This window comes from Paroedura picta, chromosome 6 (assembly GCF_049243985.1).
Source record: "Paroedura picta isolate Pp20150507F chromosome 6, Ppicta_v3.0, whole genome shotgun sequence".
Taxonomy (NCBI): Eukaryota; Metazoa; Chordata; class Lepidosauria; order Squamata; family Gekkonidae; genus Paroedura; species Paroedura picta.
The window spans coordinates 70,318,527-70,342,209 of NC_135374.1; the positions used below are offsets into that span (position 1 = coordinate 70,318,527).

General features: G+C 42.0%; 1 protein-coding gene across 1 annotated transcript; it reads left to right on the top strand.

Annotated features, from left to right (window-relative positions):
* Window positions 1-13,848: 13,848 nt before the first annotated feature.
* Window positions 13,849-17,039, top strand: NR0B1 (nuclear receptor subfamily 0 group B member 1). Its single transcript, XM_077342989.1, has 2 exons — window positions 13,849-14,827; window positions 16,659-17,039. Exons 1-2 carry the CDS (start codon window positions 14,146-14,148, stop codon window positions 16,901-16,903), a joined length of 927 nt encoding a protein of 308 aa, XP_077199104.1. The 5' UTR covers window positions 13,849-14,145; the 3' UTR covers window positions 16,904-17,039.
* Window positions 17,040-23,683: the final 6,644 nt, after the last annotated feature.

Consider the following 23,683-nt stretch of genomic DNA (forward strand, 5'->3'; position numbering starts at 1 on the left):
ACAGCTAATTACAAAGGTCAATGAAGTTAGTAAGAAATTTGGCCTTTTCTTGAACACTAAAAAGACCAAAATAATGACAACTGCAAAAAAACAGACATGTCACAATAACAATTGATGGTGAAGGTATCAAATGCATTCAAGACTTCATTTTTATTGGATCACAAATTGCTAGGAGTGGTGATTGCAGTATGGAAATAAAACAATGAATTGCTCTGGGTTGCTCAGCAATTATGAGCTTGAACCAAGCATGAAAAAGCAAGGACATAAGCCTGATTACCAAATATAGATTAGTTAGATCTATCATATTTCCAATAGCTGTTTATGGCCGTGAAAGTTGAATGATGAAAAAATCAACAAGAGAAAAATCAATTCATTTGAACTCTGGTCTTGGAGAAGGTTTCTGTGGGTTCCATGGACAGCAAAAGTCACAAACAAGGAAATACTACAGCACTTAAAGTCTGATATATCTGGTAGACATGATCTGGTAGACATGATATGTCTGGTAGACATGATCACAAAACTCTGGCTCACTTACTTTGTCCATATCATGTGATCCAACTCAATGGAGAAAGTAATTGTAATAGGATTGGTCAATGGAAAAAGGAAACCAGGCCAACAAAGAACATGATGGTTGGATACAATCAAAATGGACACCGGCCAGAACAGTGCATGGCTGAGGGAGGTGGTGTGGGATCAGGGATCATGGCGACAGCTGTGCTATGGGATTGCAAGGAGTTGGACACAACTGAATGGCAGACAACAACAATGACAACAAATATAGTGTTTTAGAGCAGGTGTAGTGCAGTGGCTACGAGTATAAGGTGTGAGCAGCTAAGTCCCCAAATCCTCAAGAGTACCTTCAACAGTCTACTAATCTCATATCTCTGGTATGTAATGCAGTGATGATAATATACTGACCTACTTTCAAGACTGTTGCAGCAATTGATGATGATGATGTTATCTGTTCAGTCGTGTCTGACTATAGGATTCTATAGGAAAGTTTTCACCGTACGTTTCTGTCAATGACTGCTTCTTTTAGTTGGTTCATGGTCATCCCTGTATCAGCTTTGATCGTATCGAGCCAGAGGATCCCCTTGGTGATCACATTTCCTTTTGCTGCTGACCATGCCAAGAATTAACGATTTTGATTGCACGATGTGTCCAAAGTAAGTGATTTTTAGCCATAATATTTTGCCTTCTAATGACATAGCTGGTTTGCTCCTCTCTAAAACTACCTTGTTGATAACTTTGGCTGTCCATGGCATTCACAGCATTCATCTCCAACACCATAATTCGAAAGCATCTATTTTCCTCCTGTCTTCTTTCTTCGGGGTCCAGCTTTTGCAACCATAGCTTGTTATGGGGAAGACAATGGCATTAACTAGCCGGCAATTTGTATTAAGGCTGATATCTTTACTTTTCCACATTCGGTACATGCTTAACATTGCGCTCCGGCCAAGTGTTATTCACCGTTTGATTTCACGGCTGCATCCACCACTTTGAGTGATCATAGAGCCAAGAAAGATGAAATCATCAATACATTCAATGTTCTTGTTTCACTCCTTGGGAGTGTCTCCATATATTGTTTGTAATGTGGCCTCCTGGTTGGTGTACAATGAACTGATGAGGTGGATTAAGTGGAACGACACTCCCAATTCATGTAAGGCATCCCATAGCTTGTAGCAATTACTATCCTGAAATATAAAATGCTTTGAATCCTCAGAAAGTACTGTGTATATAAGTATTAATAAAGCAAGTTAGCTTGTCTTGACTAAGGTATAGGCCCATCTTTAGCACTATATGCTTCAAGACCATATATCTCAAACCACACTTAAATACTAGACACCACCTTTGTAGTGTGAAACGAGCAGTATTTTAAATCTTAGGAAATACAACACATAGCTAAGGCCCCAGGCAACATGAACATGGATAACTGTAATTTTAAAAGCCATTTTAATAAGAACATTATTTAAAACATCTAATTCCCATTTATTTCTCAATCAGCAGGACTTAGTACTACTTAAATTTAAATTTAATGTAAAAATTTAATTACTAAGCTGCTGAAGGCCAAACCAAAGAGCTCTGCTTTACAGAGACTCTTAAACCTGGGTAAACTGCCTAGCCAAGTCTTTCAAAGCCATCCTGGAGCCAGTCCCCTTGCATTGTCCTGATGAAAATGCACCCAATGGGGGCTGCCAGAGAAGCAGTCCCCACCTAAAGCCCTTTTCCCTGATGATGCTAGGAATACACAGGGCCCAAGACAACTGGACTAACCTGCCTGGTTGAATTCTCTGGGAAGATTGTGTAAATTCCACCATTTAGCTCTTAACAGTTTCATGTCCCATTGTACCATCAGAAGATAAAAGAACTATGAGATTAAAAGGAAACATAAGTAAGTTGACTATTTACTTGAACTAGGGTTGCCAGCTCTGGGTTGAGAAATACCTAAGAACTTTGCGGTGGAGCTGGAAGTGGGCAGGATTTGACCCTTGAAGGACCTCAGTACTGGATAATGCTAATCCACCCTCCAAACTAGTCATTTTCTCCAGATGACCTGTAACTCGAGGGCTGTCCCCAGGTTCCACCTGGACTGTCATCTCTAACCTGAACATAACATGACTTCTTATGGTTGTTAACCTCCAGGTGGAGCCTGGAATTTTCCCGAATGACAACTGACCCCCAAACTACAGAGATCAGTTCCCCTGGAAAAAATGGCAAGTTTGGAGGGTGGGCCCTACAGCACAACATCCCTATTGAGTTCCCTCCCCAAACTCTGCTTGCTATTCTCAAGCTGCACTACCAAATCTCCAAGAATTGCCAAGCTGGCAAATCTACTCCTGACCTGAAGTTCCAGAAAACAAAGTCTGGATAAACAATGAAAGGATCTCATTGAGACAGGAGGTGAGGCTACAGCAAGGTCCAAAGACACAAGATGATGACACAGGAGCCTCTCTTACCTGTCCCCAGCAGGCTGGGGTATAGTCACAGCAAGACAAAATACAATGAGCTTTTCTTCTTCTCCTTCTTCATATCAGCATTAAAAGTTGCGATGGAAGAACTGGGTGAGGGGAGAGATTTTCAGAGATAAGTTTTGTAAACTGTCTTAAACTTCCATGGTTGATAGGAAAGGAGTAGAAATATTTAAATAAATACATTTTAATATATGGGAGGGGTAGAAGTAGCATGATATACACTGTCTCTGCTTCTAGCCACCACATAGCAACTGAAAGTCACAATAGATCTATCTATGCACATAGAACAGTGAGTTGATATGCAGTTCTCAATACAATCAGGAGCCCTTGAAAATTAAGATTACTGATTATATGGAGTTCTCCTGTGCCCACAAACATTCAAGTGTACTCTGTTCATTCCTTCCAATCCTACTCTCCTCCCGTGCAGTGATATACAGAAAATGATGCCTCTTAACTCTGCTGTATCTCCACAGGAAGATCAAAATAATTTGGATCGTTTTCATTTTTCTGTTCCATGGGTTAAAATGTATCCTTTACTTGTTTTTAATGCCACAAAAATTGAATTATTTTTAACCTACTAAATTAGATAAGAATGTCTAATCTACTGTAGTCTGGCTGGCAATGGCCTTGGTGTTTTTTAATGATGTTTCTCTTGGGAGAAGGAAAAGGGAAACCCTAATAAATTACGCTGCACATGTTGAAGATTGCTGATATTACCGTGACACCAATCAGCTGGAGTATGTCAATTTGTAAGGTCCTTCTGTTTATTATAAAGCCACTGCTACTAACCAATTCAGTACTTTCTCACACATCTCATGGAGACAAGGTTTCTTTAAAAAAAATTACAGTCAGTTACATTTGAGTGCTGGTAGCATTTCACTCTACGAGAGGTCAAGGACAAAAGGAAGATGTTGCTTACAGTGAGAATGCTGTGGAGTGAAGAACACACTGAAATGGTGTGAAGCATGATAGAATGATCAGACAACCCAAATCAGAAACAAGTATCTTCTAGGAGCAGTGATTCATAGGACCAAGCCGAAACCAATGACTTTAAGAATATTTTCTGAAGACACTTGTTAATTAGGAGTAGGGAACAAGAAAGACTTTTATATTTGATTTTAATCCCACCCTTCATTAACGAACTCGAGTGATATGCATGGTTCTCCTTTCAGTTTTATTTGATTAGCAACTATGCAAGGTAGGCAAGAGTGAGCTTAAGGGCAGAATAGACCCTAAACTTGGGTATCCTTCGTCAAATCACCTTCTTCTCTCTTTCTCTCGCAGGAGGCTAAAGTTGGTTACTTATTCCTTATTCATAAGAACAAACAATAAGTAACCAACTTCAGCCTCTTGTGGCATGGCGCCTTTCCAGTTCCTTATTAAAATCTCCCTTGAAATACAAGCCTCGGAGGGGGGAGGATACTCTAAAAAGGAACTTGTGGTGCCAAAAACAGTGTTTTAATTGGGTGCCACCATATATTTGCTTGCAGAGGACAGTCTTTTTAGTGCAGGGATGCGTCGCTTGGGATGGTCCAAAGATCGTTTGGGGTACAGAGTGGCTCCAGGGTCTGGCTGTGCGATTGTCCTGGGGGGCACCTCACTTTGGAGCAGCAGGCACAAGAACTGGACTTTAGATCAGGAATCAGTGCATGTATGTTCTCTTGAAAGGGGAAGTCCCCTGAATGTGGCGGTATGTGATTTATGGTGGTCCAAATCTTATTTTAAGATTCGAAGCTCTTTTCAATATTGTTGGTTGAATTCATTAATAACAAAGAATAAGGAATAAGCAAGCAACTTCAACCTCCTCCTCCCCCCTCTATCACTCTCATTCTCTTTTGGCATGACTATCTCTAATATATATATATTCCCCATGTTATTTAGAACAAAAAAATAACATCTGCAAAATCTGTTTTTGGTTTGTTTCTTATTACTGATTGACAGTCTCATTTTGTTAATAAAAATTGCATACATATTATTTTAATATTTAATATTATTTTTAAATTATTACATGAGTGGTTTTCTTAATATTTATGTTAAACGTTTGTAATAAAATGTGCATTTGACAATAAAAATGTGTTGCTCATGTCTTGCAGCTCTCAAACATCTGAAGTTTGGTTTATGAGGCTCTTATGCTGACTAAGTTTGGCCACTCCTGATTTAGACTATGATTATCAAACAGCTTACGAAGTGATGCACACCAAGAAAGAGGAGCAGCTGTTTCAGTTCAGGGACTGTTCTCCGTTCAAGCCATATTCCAAGTAAACCTGACAAATGTGGATTAAATATGTAGTGTAGTGATACTGAGACATCACATAATCTCAGAGAAGTTTACCTGGGCAGGCAGGCTGGAACACTACATGAATCCCAGCTGTCATACTATGTGGTGACAGTGCTGGTTGAACCTTGGAACGACAGAGGGAGAAATGTAGGGGCAGAAGCCACGCCTGCCTGCTTGCCTGCCATGGCAACCCTTTCTTTTCTCCATAGGCCCGAGAGGCGCCGTTTCCCCCCTTCCTCACGCCTTAGATTTCCACGGAGTTCATCTTTCAGCCTGCTTCAAAATGGCCGCTGCCTCCCTACACTCCACAACCCACACCCCTGCCTCCACAACCCACTCCTATGCTCCACAACCGACACCCACACAGCGCTGGAGGGTGCCTGGCCCTGAAAGGAGGACTGTCCGCCACCTCCCTCTGCCCATGGGTATGCATACCGCTGGTAGGGGTCGGGGGGGGGGGGGGCTTTCAAAGCCCGTTCTTATAAACGGGCTTTGAAACCTAATGTTTATATAAAATGCCAAATACATATAGGCCTGTCATAATTATCCACCTTTAACAAATATTCAGTTCTCCCTGGATTGTTTTTCTGAATAAGACGTTCTTTTTCATGGTTCTCTGCCATTAGCATTGTATGTTCTCTACTTTTATATAGATTCCTCTATAGAATTAGCTGCTGAGTTTATTTGTGATTCATCCTTATTTTAGAGAAGGGAGAGAGGAGCTGTTTTGCCATACCCCACTTTTTACCACCTGAAGGATAGAATCATAGAATCATAGAGTTGGAAGGAACCTCATGGGTCATCTAGGCCAACCCTCTGCACTATGCAGGACACTCACATCCCAATCACTCATCTACTGTAACCTGCCACCCCTTTGCCTTCACAGAATCAGCCTCTCCATCAGATGGCTATCTAGCCTCTGTTTAAAAATTTCCAAAGATGGAGAACCCACGACCTCTTGAGGAAGCCTGTTCCACTGAAAAACCACTCTGTCAGGAACTTCTTCCGGATGTTTAGATGGAATTTCTTTTGAATTAATTTCATCCCATTTGTTCTGGTCTGTCCCTCTGGGGCAAGAGAGAACAATTCTGCTCCATCCTCCATATGGCATCCTTTTAAATACTTGAAGATAGTTATCAGATCCCCTCTCAGTCATCTCCTCTCCAGGCTAAACAGACCAAGCTCCCCCAACCTTTCTTCATACGTCTTGGTCTCCAAACCCCTCACCATCTTTGTTGCCCTCCTCTGGACACGTTCCAGTTTGTCAACATCCCTCTTCAATTGGGGTGCCCAAAACTGAACACAGTACTCCAAGTGAGGTCAAACCAGAGCAGAGCAGGAGTCTCAAAGCTGCTTACTAAAGGTAAAGGTAAAGGTATCCCCTGTGCAAGAGTCATGTCTGACCCTTGGGGTGACGCCCTCTAGCGTTTTTATGGCAGACTCAATACGGGGTGGTTTGCCAGTGCCTTCCCCAGTCATTACCATTTACCCCCCAGCAAGCTGGGTACTCATTTTACCGACCTCGGAAGGATGGAAGGCTGAGTCAACCTTGAGCCGGCTGCTGGGATTGAACTCCCAGCCTCATGGGCAAAGCTTTCAGATGGCTGCTTTACCACTCTGCGCCACAAGAGGCTGCTTACTATTGCCTACCCTTTCCCCCCCACAACAGACACCCTGTGAGGTAGGATGAGGCTGATCTTGCAGAAAAATATCTATGAAGAAATGTTAATTTTCTTTGGAACATATATGTACTCCCCTAACAGCTCCATATCATTATTAAATGTAGATCTAGGTGATTAACTGTATGACAACAATCAATGTGGCTGTGACAATGAATGTGAAACTCTTCTTAGTGAAATGTTCATGTTGCCCTCTTATGTGTGGCTTCAGTGAACAAGTACCAGAGGTGCTAGTCCTCTCTTAAAATATACTGAAACATACATGGGAATATGTTTATGATATTTAAATAATCTTGTGTGAATTCCTCTCAATTGCCCATTTATATCAAAGAAATTACTTTCTGTCCTCAGTATTAAAGCCTTCTAGTTCTCTGAGCTAAACCATTTGAAGCTGGAACAGCATCAGGAGTCCCCATTGCACTCAGTAATAACTCTTAATTCTCATCACCAGGAGAAAGAGAACAAGATGCTAAGGTCATCCAGCAACACAGGTAATAAATCTCATAAAATTGGAACATGCCTCTACCAGTTTACTGAATAAGCCAACAAAACAGTTTATTATAGAAACTCCCATTTGGGGCTGAATTATGAGCACACAATTGATGACTATAAATGAAATATATTGCATGCAATTTATAAAAGGAAATTGAGAGTCCATGGTAACTTTTTCCACATTTAGTATATAAAAAAGTCTTCCTCAGAGTACCAAGAAACTAAAAAAAGAACCTATACTGATTTCAACTATATCCATTAAAAAAGCAAGATACCTTTTTCATTTTCATAAATTACTTTACTCCAATAAGCATTATAAAAAGCTGCCAAGGAAGGTCATGCCACTTTGTGCAGGAATCCTAAGATGCTGATAAAAAATTAACTTTGCACTTGCTGAGATGGCAGAGTAATGACATTTCCTTATAATTAGGGGGAAATGAAAATCTTTCTTTGGAAGCGTTCATTTATCTAATTAGAACTAGAATGTCCCTTCACTCCATTTCAACTGTCATAGCAGTCACAAGGACTTAATGCATGTAAAAAAGAAGCAAACATTGCAATGAACAGATGACCAAGCATAGTTATGTGAGTTACAAAGAGAGAAGATGGACTTCTGAAACCAGTAAAACATCTAGTAACAAAAACATGAATGTTATCATCTTTCACCAGCAAAGCCTGTTTACTTATGTCTGGTTTTCTCTGTGCAGAGATTTTACTTCACTTTAGTTCCCAAACCAAAGCATTTATATTTTTGGAGCATCTACACAATGTTGTATTCTAATCTGCTCTAATGATCCTTTCCCCATCCTCAGTGAGAACTTTTTCAAGGCTTTAAAAAAATCAGCAGGCCTGCTGTGAAGGAAGCCACTAAGAGCCCCTGATTGAGGCAAGGGAGGCTGTTTCCAGAGCAACACAGAGGAGACTGTGGTGCTCTCCTTTTTTTGGGGGGGAGCATTCCCCTTCTGCTTAACAGTTGGATGACAGAGAGGCCACAGAAAAGTCTTTTCGCACTTACAATACAGCTGCGGCTAGCCTCACTGCTGGAGGGAAGATGTAGCCAAGCCATGTGCATTTCTTCTACATTACTCTGTAGATTTGAGGCCTACCACACAGGGTTGTTGTGCAGTTGAAACTGGATGCTATTGCAGAGGTTCTTTCAACACCTGTTTCATCTGCACAACAATGCTGTGCGGTAGACCTCAAGTGTTTCAACTCCACAACAACCTGCATGGGAGGCCTTAAATGTTTCTTCTGCAAAACAACCCTGTCCAAACTCCAAAGCAGCCCTTTCTGCCTGGGAAGCTGATCTTTATAGTCTGGAGATGAGCTGTAATTCCAGGAGCTCTCCAGGCTTCACCTGGAGGTTAGCTACCCCTGGGTTGGAAATATTCCTGGAGGTTTGGAGGAAGATCTTAAAATAGTACAATGCCTCAGAGTCCACCTTCCAAAGTAGCCATTTTTGCCTGCAGAGCTGATCATTATAATCTAGAAATGAGCAGTGATACTAGAGATGATGACAGAGGCTTGCAGACTGAGGTTGGGGTGGAGTAGTATGGGTGTGTCCCTCCTAGGCTATGGGCTTTGGCCAGCCCTTACCAGCAACTGTTTGTATTTTGGGTTGCAGACAGACAGACAGACAGACAGACCAGCATGGGTCCTGTGAGTCGGAAAGTGCAGGAAGATCTAAATAAAGAATATTTACAGCCTGAAACTATAAATAGTGAATAGGTAAATGGCTAGAGAGACATAGGAACTGAAGTGATTTTTCTCAAGCTTGGCCTGATAAATGAAAATCAGTATTTGCCAGGAAGGTCCTACGAAATCAAAGGCATAAGTGGCCCAGAATTTCAAGTGGCATTAGCTTAACAGGAAAGTAGATAGTGAGACTTTGGTGGTAACTAGGTGATCCACTTTTATTAGGCAACGACTTGGCCTTGCGGACAACAGCACACTACCTAGGTGTGCATAAACCTGACTAGGGTCAAGACTGCTGTGCACAGAGATATCTCCTCTTAGGGTTGCCAGCTTCCAAGACCCATTATGCACGGGGGTTTTAGCGCACATTCGGGGTGGAATGGCGGCGACTAAAATCACGGATAACGCACGGAGCCGGCTGCAACCGGCTGCAGCTTCGGTGCATGCCGCCGAAAAAGCCGCGTCAGTGAAACGCGGAAGAAAGCGCAGCTTCCGGGTGAGCGGGGCGCAACCAGAAGCGGCGCCCGGATCGGCGCGTGCATAATCGGTTACTCTGGGTTTTGCCGCCGTCGCGCCCCACCCCGTGCATAACCGGTATGCGTCGCGTCTTCCCCCTCCGCGTTTTCCACGTGACCCGAAATCGCCGTTTCGGCGGCCGTGCATAATGGGCCCAAGTGAGGCACTAAACCCACACCAAACCATGAGCTAGTACCTGTTGTATTACAGAATGCAATCGGCTTTACTACTATCATAGTTGTATAGAAGTCCATTTTCCCCCCAGTTATCGTTCAGTGTTTGTTTGGTGCTTGCATTCAATAAAAGAGCTGTGTTTTTAAAGAACTTGTAGTGTCTACCAAACCTGCAGACTTGTTATAACATACTTTCAAAAGTCCTGACACATAAGCAGGTCTTGCAGCACCCTCACCCTCAACCTTTCAAGGACCCCATTGCAGAGAGCTGTGCCTATTCAGCACACGATAATGTACTTTAAATGCACTTTAGATGTAGATTTTCCTGTTCTGCAAAGGAAAATCCAGCTGTCAAAGCACACTGAAAGTGCATTATCCTATGTGTGCAGAATGGGCCCTGGAGAAACAAAGGAAAAGGCCTCAACTCTAGTTAATACCAGGCAGGCCACTCTAAGTGGTAGAATAATCAACAAATGACTGCCTAATGATCACAGTTGGTGCATATTGCTGCTTTACTGGTATAATTGTAGTTGTTAATGTTATAGTATTATAGTAATTACTAGGAGGGGAACAGGTGGAGTAAAGTGAGAAAACTACAGTGTGAAAACCCTGTTTCCAGTGCAAATACTACTGTATTTGCAGAAGTATTAAAAAAAATATGGAGACTACTCACCAGGTGGGAGTAACCTTTATTTACTGTTAATGTCAATACTAGAGACAAATTTGTACCAAGGTAAAAAGGGATGTAATATGCTCTGTTCAACTTTTGTTTGCAAATAATATTTAATTTCCATTATAATTTATGACAGGCTTTAAAATAATGTTTTGACTAACTAGACAGCCCTTAATTCATTAGCATGAAGAAGAAGAAGAAGAAGAAGAGTTGGTTCGTATATGCCGCTTTTCTCTACCCGAAGGAGGCTCAAAGCGGCTTACATTCGCCTTCACTTTCCTCTCCCCACGATAGACACCCTGTGAGGGGGTGAGCCTGAGAGCCCTGATATCACTGCTTGGTCAGAACAGCTTTATCAGTGTCGTGGCAAGCCCAAGATCACCCAGCTGGCTGCATGTGGGGGAGTGCAGAATCGGACCCGGCTCGCCAGATTAGAAGTATGCACTCCTAACCACTACATCAAACTGGTAGCACTGGTATCAGTGTCCATGTTCACTCACAATAATGTAACATCTAATTGTATTGTGGACAATGGTACCAGAGCTTTCAGTAAACCCAGGTGCCAATTTTGTTGTCACACACCATGTCAAGCATAATCACATGCTCATCTTATTGCCATTAAATGCCCTTCAGTTCTCTACATAGGGCAAACAGGTCAAACACTACGCCAAAGTATAAATGGACACAAAACTGACATCAAGAATCATGAAACTGAGAAACCTCTAGGACAATACTTCAACGTTCCAGGACATTTAATGGGTAACCTCTGAGTAGCTGTTTTATTACAAAGGAACTTCAGGAACAGACTAGAAAATTGATGAGTTTGAAGTTATTACAACGAGAACAATGGAACCCCCAGGATTTAACAGGGATATTGCTTTCTTATCTCACTAAATATTTATTTATTTAGGAATGTATATTACACCCCATCTTTGAAAACTAAGGGCATATATGCTAAACTTATTCAGCCCTTATGTCTGTATTCTCACCAATCCCACCAGAAAGACTATACATCCTTTTGATTTATTTGGAATAATAGAATGATTGTAATGTGACATAATAAACTGTTAAATGTAATGTCTTTTGGACTGATAGATTGGAATGCATTTCTCTGGTCTGAGGACATAATAATTCTACACAGCCAATTGTCCCACTTCGAATAAGAAGATATTGTAAGGTAGCCTCCATGCTTAAGACGAGATGGGGCATAACAGCAAGAACTCAGTTAATAACTCTGAGCATTTCACAATTAAGGATACGTCTGCCCATCAATCTCCTAGTTTGACAAAGTTCCTTCAGTTTGTTTGCTCTCAAAATGAACCCAAACAAATGGTAACCATATAAACTAAGCTTGTTATCCCTATTTGGTCCTTGAATCTTTTAAACACCTTCATTACAGTGCATGCCAATTTATTGCTTGCCCTCTACCTAAATGTATGGAATGGTAATTTGTTTCATTGTATTTGAAGAAGTGCCTCTGAACACAATACCTTATGCTTTGAATAAAGCTTTGTTCACCTTAGCAATTTCATTAAACTCAAAATTTTGTTCTGCTGCTTCAGACCAACACAGTTTGGCTACCCATTTGAATTGATCCCTGTTCTTGAAAGAAAGTGTTTAAAGACTCTGATAGAATTCTGCCCTTTTATACTTCAGTCGCTTACTCTCATTGAAGTTCATTCAACTGTGAGCTTTGCATTATATGTTTGGGAGACAAGCATTTTCCTACATTTCAGCTGTCTGTCAATCTATCTATCTGACTTTTATCCCGCCACTCCCAGACAAGCTGGCTCGTGGCAGCTCAAGACATGTTTATCTGAAAGACTCACTGATCTTAGTAGACCTTGCTTCCAAATAAGTAGGATTACAGATATTTCCAAACCTAAGCAAAGGGGACATGAGAGATATCAAGGATGACTGAGGCAGGTTGATAAAGAACAGATTTCCTGAGGCCTTAAGACTGAAGACCCAAAGGTGGACTAGAAAAATATAGTGGAGTGGACTTAGATGAAGATGAATGTATGTGGACAGGATCACAAAACATAGGAAAATAAAAGGTATAGTAAAATATCAACTAAATTATATGGAAAGAGAATTTTAAATTGACAAGAATATGTCAGAGGATTTTGTTTTGAAGTGTTGAGAGAGGGAAAAAGCTGGAAATATCCTCAGTCAAAGAAAAATTCAAAGCTACTTCTGAGGTGTGTTTCAGACATGTAACTATAAGCAATAGCAGAGACATGAAAGTAGGAATAGTCTGAGTGAAAACTTGAGGTGCCTCATCTTTATGTTATTTTTATCCTGATGGATTAATTTAAAGTAGCTGAAAACTTGCATTTCAGCCATATAGTTCCTGTTTTCAGCAGTACTAAACAAGTTTTAGTCCATGGGATAATGTGGATTGCATGTTTGGTCATTCCTTGGCCAGTTAATTTTTTAATGTAAAAATTTGAATAAATAGCATAACAAAAATCAACAATACTTTTATATCACTAATACATACAGAGTCAGAAATTAAGAACCTGGCTGATTAATAAATGTAAGATTGAGTTACGCTACACAACTTAAGCATATAAGAGTTGAGTATGTAAGGGTTACATTGTGCATCTTCTGTACTTTTACTTTTCATACTACAATATACTTTCCATGAAGATAGTTTCAGAGGGTGGCCGTATTGGTTTGCAGGAAAACAGTTACATTCAGGTCTAATACCACCTTTGAGACAAGTAAGCTTTCTAGAGTTAAAACTTACAACCTGAAAGTATGTGTCCTCAGGTGGTGCTGGGTTCCAATTAACTGTATTACACTATTACTTACATTTGCTTACTAGTTGCTTACATTTTAGTATTTGATTATATACTCTGCTTGGAAATAATTATATAAAATGCTCATTATGTTTAACAAACAAGAAATAAAACTAAGATTTGGCATTTCTCCAGTTTTGAATAATACTCAGTCCACTCTTTTTGGTGAATTGGGATTTTTTATTGGAGGGAGACTACATTAAAAATAGTAATGGTTTACTGGGAATGGTCAAAGGTTGCTACGATCTTAAACTAAGAAGTAACATTTGAATTGCTTTCTTCGTTTTGACTTTAAAAATGTGCATAAATGTCACCCCTAAACTGCCATTTTAAGAAAGCCTTCCTTTGACAAATGTTCATAAAGCCAATGGTGTTTTGTGGGTGCCTTTTCCTGGCTCTTCAGAGAAGAATTCGCTTCCTCGAAGTCCCCAGTGAAAAGGGTGGAAGGCAGAGAGTGCAGAGGATGGTTGCTTTCAAACGAAACGGGGTGTGGGGCGAGAGAGGTGCGTTGCCAGCGAGCAGTCAGCCTCCACGACTGCAGGAGCACATTGAAAGCAGAGCCCAAGGCGCGCGCCTCATAGGCTCTCGCTCCTCTTTATGTGCAGCCGGGGAGAAGGGAGGGGAGAAGGTGGAGTTTTATTATTATTATTACTTTTCCCTCCTCTCCATTTTCTCGGAGCCAGTAATGAGCGTGTGTGCCTCTGAACTCCAGCTCTCCAGAGCACGGCTGCACTCGCGCTATAAATAAAGTTAAGGGCCAAGCAGAGGGCGAGTGCAGAGCTCGACTGAAGGAAGGAGGAGGGTTTCCCGCTCTTTCCCCGCCGCGCCTGCCGCTGTTTCTCCTGCTGCCTCGGCCGCCCGCCATGGCCTGCGTGGACCGCTGCCGTTGTTGCGTGGACAGTAGGAGGCAGAGCAGCATCCTCTACAAGATCCTGAAGAGCGACGAGCAGCACCAGCAGCAGCAGCACCAGGCGGGCACCGGGCAATCGGCTCCGCAGCCGGGCCCGGGGACGCAGCCGCCGGGGTTGGGCTGCTCGTGCGGCTCGCAGCGGCGAGTGGCTCTGCAGAGCCCGCAGGTGGCGTGCAAGGCGGCTTCGGCCGTGCTGGTGAAGACGCTGCGCTTCGTCAAGAACGTGCCCTGCTTCCAGGAGCTGCCCCTGGACGAGCAGCTGGTGTTGGTGCGCAGCTGCTGGGCTCCCCTGCTCGTGCTGGGGCTGGCCCAGGACCGCGTCCACTTCGAGACGGTGGAGACCACGGAGCCCAGCATGCTCCACAGGATACTGACCAACAAGGGGCGCGACGACGACGAGGAAGAGGAGGAGGAGGAGGAAGAGGAGGAACCCTCGCTCGCGCCGCTCCACAGGGCTCCCAGGGCGCGGGAACAGCAGCAGCAGCAGCAGCAGCAGCCCTGCCCCAGCAGCAGCCCCCAGCTGCCCTTAGTGGGGGAGATCCAAGCCATCAAAGGCTTCCTGGCCAAGTGCTGGAGTTTGGACATCAGCACCAAGGAGTACGCCTATCTCAAGGGCACCGTCCTCTTCAATCCGGGTAAGCCCCGGAACCCAAGCCCCGGCGCCTCGACGTTGCAGAGGCTCGGTGGCCAACGGGGGGGGGGGGGGTCGTTCGTCCCTGGAGCAGATGTGAGACAGGGGGTGTCCGTTCCCGTCACAGCACCTCTATGCTGGGAAGACACCTCCTGTCCCACTGCTGCCTGCTTGGAGGTGTGATTGCAACCACACCGCACCCCAAGGTGAGGAAGTGGTCGGGTGCTGGGGGGGGTGCTGGGGGGGGGGCGGCGGGGAGGATAGCGGCTACATCTGGCAAGTAGCACCAAGGGAAAGAGAGAGCAATTAATTACTGTAAAGAGAACTAAGGAAGTGTGTGTTTAGTTCAAAGGAAGGCATCTGGTACCAAAAAGCACTGTAATTGCATAAAACTTTGAAACTGCAAGAAGGGTTAGAAACCTGTTCTACTCTACAAGTTATACCTTTTGTATAAAATATTCTATCCAGCAGACTCTTTAAACAGTAGCGAAAGTTGTCTAGTTTTGAGTAAACAGTTTGGTATTGAATCAACATAATTAATATTGGAAAACAAAAGCTTTAAGAAATGCTGTATTCTTATGTTAAATGTATTATACTTTAAAGAAAGTTAATGTAAAAACATACTTGTTTGATAGACAAACTCACCAGGATATTTCTGATTAAACTTGCTTGGGTCTAGGTTTCACTCATTGAAGCTTGGGGGTTTTGTCTAAGACTGAGAATTAGCAACGTCGGTGGTTTGTGCTTCATTTTCTATTACGCAGCATTGTCCACATTTTGTATACCGAATGCATGACATGAAAAATACATTTCTTTTGTAGCCATGTGGGATCATGTTGGATGTGATATAAGTAAAGCTAAGGAAGGTTCTACTTACGCCCACTTTATATATTCAGGTGTGGGGAATTAATCACTGTAGTGAATGTTAAATGAATTATTACCGAAATTACATCATTTTGATACTTTCTAAAATGTTCTTTTCAGAGTGAATTGTAACTTAGACAGATTACATCATTTAGGGGACACTTACTTTGTAAATTCACGGTTAATACATATATACCATTACTTGAAAAGAAGAAAAATTGATGCAGCCTTGTACAAAGTGTTCCAAATGAGAGACTGATAATATAACTTTGACATCAGTTGTCAGATTCACCTGACAATCCTGTTTGCTCAGACATTTTAAAATGTTAACAGCCATTTACATGAAAATGTACAAATAACTGCTTTCTATGTTTCCAAAATTTAGAAGATGGATGGATTTTTCAAAATGTCACAGAATTTATAAAAAGTGCTATTAGTTTTTAGGGTGAAACACACACACAAGAGAACCACCCCTCAGTGTATAATCTATCACACTAATTGCCCTGGTTGAAAATGTAAAAACCTGCTGGTTCCATGTTGGTTTTTAAAATCGGCAGGATGAAACTGTTGAAGTATTGTTGCCTGTAGTGAACATCTATGAATAATATTGACAGTCAATCCAGTTCCTCTTGAAACTCTTGTTGCTAAAAATAAATTTCAGAGACCCATTTAAACTTTCAGAATTAAATACATTTTCCAAATTGGTAATAGCTGTGTGTACCCTAAAATCAGTGGGGGAAAGTACATTTAATTTAATGTAATTCTGTCTACTGTACATATAGGTGCATTTTAAACATCATAGGGTGTTAATATATTGCCACGATGATATTTGGATGAATCATACTGCTACTAAAAGTTCTGTGAAACCTGACTTTATACTTATAATCTGTCAGCTAGTTTTTTTTAAAGTCAGTTATTGAAAGTCTTTATGAACAGGTGACTCATTTTTTTCCTTCTCCCCTGTCTTCTAGAATTGCCAGGGCTCCACTGTGTTCAGTATATCCAAGGACTACAGCAGGAAGCACAGCAAGCCCTAAATGAACACGTCAAATTGATTCACAGAGGGGACCAGGCCAGATTTGCCAAACTGAATGTGGCTTTGTCCATGCTCAGATCTATCAATGCCAGTGTTATTGCTGAACTTTTCTTTAGGCCCATCATTGGAGCAGTGAATATGGATGACATGCTGTTGGAGATGCTGTGTGCAAAGTTATGAAGTCTTGTGAGAATAAATAAATATATATATATATATATATATATATATATAATATTTAATAATAGAACATTGCATATTGAAGTCCTGCGGCAGAATAGTGTAAAGTATTGTAAAATAAACTAACTTATTGTTTTTACATAGATAGTATTTTTGTATTCAGTAATAAAATATTCTTTGAGCTTTGACACTTAACCTTTATTAAATGAATATGCCTCAGAGGCTTCAGTAAACATCTGTGTACCCTTAAAATTAATCATGCATTTAGTTTCCAAGTTGAGTTGATTATTCTGTTACATCTGTCACTGAAGCTTAGACTGATGTTGTGTTGTGTTGAACATATTGTGTTCAAATCTAGAAGCTTTGGTTTCCTTTTGCACCAATTGCTGCTATAGTACTAAATTCCTCAGACAAATGACCAATCAAACAAGGTACACTGTTTTATCTTCCATTTCATTTCTAATCCTAACAAAACAGTTATTTCATGGCAATCAAAATTCTTCTTCATTTCTAGCACCCAATTAGCCAATCAGAAGGCTAATTTCCAACATCAGAACTTTAATTACACTGTACCATTTTGCAAGTTGTTTAATTGGCAGATGATGTATAAATATGCAATTTGGGTCATGGCCTACCCATGGACTGTCATTTCCTCCCCAACCACCACCACCAAATCTCTGAACTGAACCTGTCTGGGAAGTTTATGATGTGGTAGAATGTGCTGGCTCACTCTACTGGCCCTCCAAGTATGGTGAGGATTGGATTTACAGGACCTGAGTTATTCCTTCTCCCCAAAGAAGGTGCCCCCATATTTCATTGTTTCCAACTGAAGGGCAACTCACCCCCAGCAAAATAAGCAAGGCCAAAAGCCCATCAGAACAGAAACAGAATTAAAGTCCCCAAGAATCTCTCCAGTAGAAACGGAAGATGGGGGGGGGGGCATTTTTGCCAGGCCAGCAGAACCAGGGCAATGTGCCCTGAGACCCAAACCAGCATGCGTTGATGTAGCTCCAACCTCTGAGACGTATACAGGTAAGATAGCTCCAAGCTCCAAGTAGAAGTAGTGGCTTAAGAGCACTGAGAAGTGGTTAGATCTGGTGGCTCAATGCCACAAGGAGGAAGAAGATGTGGTTGCTCAAAAGGCTTGGGTGTAATCATACATAGTGCTTCTTCCCCCTACAACAACAACAAGAGCTGGTTTCTTATACCCCACTATTCACTTTCTTAAGGAGTCCCAAAGTGGCTTCCCTTCCTCTCCCCACAACAGACTCCCTGTGAGGTAGGTGAGGCTGAACCAACTATGATAGAGACTGCTCTATGAGAACAGCTTCTAATTGGACTGTGACTAGCCCAAGGTCACCCCCCCTGGCTGCATGTGGAGGAGCTGGGAATCAAACCCGACTTCTCAGATTAGAAGCCGCTGCTCTTAACCTCTAAGCTGGCTCAGCCGAGCCATGCACCCCATCCACCCTCTTTCACATTCACGGTATTCACTGAGCCTCTGTGCTCAGTGTGAACACAGGAACAAGATGTTAATCTGATCTGATTCCATAAACCTGCCAAATGTTGACAGCAGATGAGATCACCAGCAGCAGGGGAGGAGAAGATAAAGGCACCCAATAGCTCAGTGTGAGTGCAGGAACAATATAAACCTCACAAACCCCAGTGGTAGACAGCAGATACTAGCAGGAAAGGGGAAACACAAAAGCACCCCAAAACTCAGCCTGAACACAGGAAGAGCAGACCCAGATCCCTGGTGGGTCCAGAAAACTCCCACTTCCCTCCCCCACTGCAGAAAGCAGAGGAGGCCACTATTGGAGTGGGGGAAGCTCCTGGGATGAAAGTCAGGAGCCCAGTGGAATCTAGTGCACTGTAGTCCCAAACCCCAGCAGCAGACAACAGGTCAAGCAAACAGAAAGCAAAGCAATGAACCAGCTCTGCTAGCCCCGTGCCACACTTTGGCTTTGCCAGCCAACAAAGGGGGAGGGGAAGGAGGGAGCTAAGCTCGATATATCGCCTCCTCACATAGCCTGGAATGCATCTGTTATTTGCAACCAGCAGTGGCGTTCAGCTTTGGACAGCACCTATCGATGTTTCAAGGCTGGAGAATTGCACTCCCACAGCTGCTTTGGAGTTTTGTGAACAGTTTAATTCATTGGTGCCAGTGTGCCTCTCCTTAACCCCTTCCCCCCCATGAACGACCATGGACCATGCTAAAAAGTTGTGTCAGCAGGACCTTCACAGACGTCACTTCACACACCAATGACTGGCTAAAATTCATGATGAATTTTGCTTCATGTGCCAGTTCATGCTCGTAATGGACAATCTTATTACAACATAATAGTCCTATTAAGTGTTCTAGAATGCTCAAGGAGTTGTACATATAACATGAGGTATGTGGGAGGGGCATCCTGAATGAGAAACCACTTGCCATACTGCAGTTAGATGGCCTGTGTGTTTCAGAGGATTTGTGCTGTGTGGTATAGTGGGAATGGGTTACAGTCGAGACTGCTACGAGGAAAACACATTTCTTTGGAAAGGGATTTTTTTCCAGATTATGGGCAATGAAAAGGTACTTTCAATAGATAGTCCAGCTGAATTGAAAGCACCTTTTTCAGAAGGAAGCAGCATGCCCAGCTTAGCCTAATGCAAAGTCTAGTCAAAGCTGAGATCCTAAAAATCCAGAGAGAAATTTTGATTGGAAAAGTACTCAGACTTTGCATGTGGCTTTTCGCATTGAGTATGCCTGTTGGCACATGCATTTGGAACAAGGTTTGTCTATTAAACAGGCTTTCTAATACTCACTTTAGGCTGCTAATGCTAAAAGCAACCTCTACACAATTTTATTTAACAAGTGCAGTGGCTATTTGCTTTGCAAGTACACTGCTGCTGCATGTTCTTTTCAATGAGATCTGCCAATGCGGAAGCTGCCCTAACTTTATCCTACATATTCTGAGCATCTAACCATGAAATGGCACAATAGGACTTCCTCCTTAGACAGCTTTCAGAAATTTCTTTAAAGAAAGGCTTTGCTAAAAATTGGAGGTTTTGATCTCTTGACTTCTGCTGTTTTATTTGTAACATATATTTGGATATATTTATTTATTTTATTTATTATATGTCTATACCGCCCTCCCCGGAGGCTCAGGGCGGTTTACATTAAACTTATAAACAATACATAGAACAGTCTTCATTAATAATCATACAATAATAAAAGTGGTTGTAACAGAATAACAGTATAATAAACAGTATAAGAATAATAATAACAGTATAACAATGCAACCGTGCAAATGGCACAACAGGTCCAGAGGACTCTGGTGGAGTTCTGGGAGGAAGAGGGGGGAGGAAACTTCCAGTTATTTGTACTATCTAAAAGGTGTATATTTATTTGCACCATTACCTGCCAGATGATCAAGAGCACAATTAAAAGGTCAAAGAAGTTCGTTGTACAATTATCTGCACAACTAAGTAACTGTAAGCTGAAACACAGATGAATATATTGTAAAAGGCACTAGTATTCAGGTCTTAGGATGGAACCACGCCCTCTGGTGGACATTCAAAATTCTACAGTACATGCTTAAGACCGTCAGAAACTTAGACGATCAAAGGAAGCAGAGGCAGCGAAATCTGCTCTGTAGATTGCACTTAGCCTTTCTAGGAAGATCCATGTGCAAGTTAAAAATTACTATCATAACACAGCAACAGCAGCGCTCCATAAAAAAGAAGAAAAACTAAGCAAATTATACACACACACCAACACACACATGCTGGCTGCCACCACCAGCTGGCTGCATGTGAAGAAGCAGGAATCAAACCCAGCACAAAGATTAGCAGCTGCCACACTTAACCACTACACCAAGACAGAGAAAATAACTCTGGTATAAAGAAAGCAGACAGAGATAATGGAGTCCTGGCAGTGACAAATGTGGAGCCGGGCAGGAGGAAGATGTCATTGTGTAATTTGCTTTTACCTTTGTTTCTGTTAATCCTTACCCAACCATGTACTGGGCAAGTGAATGATTTTTCAAATGCAGATCCATTATGATCATGGCTCCCTTACTCTGGGGACTCATGCTGGCATAATTCTCTTGCTAATGCTTGTGGTCATGAAGGCAGCATAGGTGCATAGTAGTTAGTCCCAACTGGGTCAGGGGAGAGACTTGTTTTCCTAAATATTTTAGGTTTCACTTGATCTGAAGTTGGAGCACCCTCCAACTCTGAATGTTGCCATATTTGGATGGCTAACAACACCCTCATGTGGTTTCACTAAAAAGAGAAGTGAGTATGGCAAGTTTGGGTTAGGAGAGAGAAAGAGATGAGCCCACTAAACATGACCCCTCCATGTGTTGATTGTCATTGCTTTTCAAATACTGATCACTGGGAGACAAAATATTTCTTCTGCATGTGGGCACCAAGCTGGTAATTATATGAAGGCGGACCCAACATGCTTATGCCAACTCTCAGCCAAGGTGGGGCTGTATAAACAGAACTATGGAAAACAAGTTGTTGTTAGTTGCGAAGTCGTGTCCGACCCATCATGACCCCTTGGACAATGATCCTCCAGGCCTTCCTGTCCTCTACCATTTCTCGAAGTCCATTTAAGCTCGCAATGACTGCTTCAGTGACTCCATCCAGCCACCTCATTTTCTGTTGTCCCCTTCTTCTTTTGCCCTCGATTGCTCCCAGCATTAGGCTCTTCTCCAGGGAGTCCTTCCTTCTCATGAGGTGGCCAAAGTACCCTTATGCTACAAGTAAAACAAGTACCCTTATGCTAAACCCTTACACTAAACCCTTACGCTAAACCCTTACAAAAACAAGTACCCTTGCGCTAAACCAGCCTTTCTCAACTTTTTTATCATTGAGAAATTCCTGAAACATTCTTAAGTTTTCAACAAACCCCAGAAGTGGCACGATCATGTAGAATATGATTGGGAAGTATTGCTGTATACATACCCACCCAGGGCCCCTCCTTTTTCCAGCCCCTCCAGGCCCATAATTGGCTATTTGGGGAGGGAGAGGGTGCAGCATGCCCATATATGTTTCTAAAATATTTATTTATTTATTTATTTATTTATTTATTTATTTATTTATTTATTTATTTACCACCTTCCCTTGAGACTCTCGGCAGTTTACAGAGAGCAAAGGTGGCAATCAGCTTTTAAACTGTATAAAATGAAAATGCCTTTCCAGTCCATTCTGGAACTGGGAGGTTGTGGCAGTAACATCTGAGGCCATTGCTAACAAGATTCCATTTTAGCTTGTGCTTTTTTTCTCTTGTCCCCAATCTTCATGGAAAACTGGTTTCTCTTATTCTTATCTCTGCTTGGGTTGTTACAGATGTTTTGATTCTTTATCACAACAAACTCCTGGTAAAAAGGACTCTGCATGATTTCATCATAATTAATGATTAAAGTAGTCATTCCAGAGAGATGCTGTGCTATGTACTACACTGCCACCCTTATCCATTGTTCCTCTTAATATTTGTGAAACAGCCTGGGGGGTGGAACAAGTCCAGGGTGTCCGAGTGGGAATAGGGCCAATCAAGCTGGCCGCACCCTGATTGGCTCTGCCCCTACAGCTCCCTGGACACTTTGCTCTCAAATGCCTGAGAGAGAGACACAGAGACACAGAGAGCCCTGACAAATTGCAAACAACACCTGATTACCCGCTATGGCTCCTGCTCCGAGGGAGAGAGACAGACAGAGATAAACTGTCCCAAACTGCAAAGGAACCTTGATTCCCTGATACAAAGGAGCCCTGATTATTTTCTATGGCTCCTGCTGCAAGAGAGAGAGAGAGAGAGAGAGAGAGAGAGAGAGAGAGAGAGAGAGAGAGAGAGAGAGAGAGAGAGAGCTCTGCGCCTGCCGGTGTCCCCTGGGTCCTAGTGTCCATTGCATTCCTGATTGCAATGGGCTTTCTTGCTAGTACTGTTAATAAAGCTTAATCACGTTAATGTTTTAGCCACAAAGGATTCTGACACATAAGCATTTACACTTTGATGTTTGGACCCTAGACTTGGCAAATGAAGCTGTGACTCAACCAGCTTGGATAGTTAGCTTTAGCTCTTGCTGTAACTTTCAGCTCTACCTTTTTTTGAGTCTTCCTTACTCTTGTGAATGGGGTATGTTGAAATGTACAGATGATGGAAATATTTGGTAATACCTTATGGTAATACTTGCTATGCAAACTTAAATGGACTCTGGGGAATGGTAGAGGACAGGAAGGCTTAGAGGATCCTTGTCCATGGGGTTGCGATGGGTCGGACACGACTTCACACCTAACAACAACAATACTTGCTAACACTGCCTACTGGAAATTGGACAACATTCATATAGATTTTATCTATCATAAACATGTTTCAATAACTACCCATAATAACAGCCCTTGGGCCAATTTCTCATCTCCCCAGAAACAGAGGAAATAGTGGGTGCTGGAGGAGTATAAGGTAGGCTTGAATTAAAGAAATTGTATTTATTCTTTCTGGAGTGTTTTGCATTACTTTGTACTCAGGTTCCACAAAACGAGTAACCACTCTTTGGAATGAATTATTGGCTTAAATATAATTGTAATATTTCTGTATCATTTAAAGTTTAGACTGTGCATTCTGTCAAATAAGTCTGTGAACCTTTTAAAATAGTAATGAATAAATGCATAGATTTTGGAGTTTAAGAAAAATAACTATACCCCTTGTGAGTCACCTACATCCATATAAACTATCATATCTGACTGAGGGAGAAGCAGGGTAAAAGAGAATGTAATATAGTTAGGAGGCTGTGTGCAAGG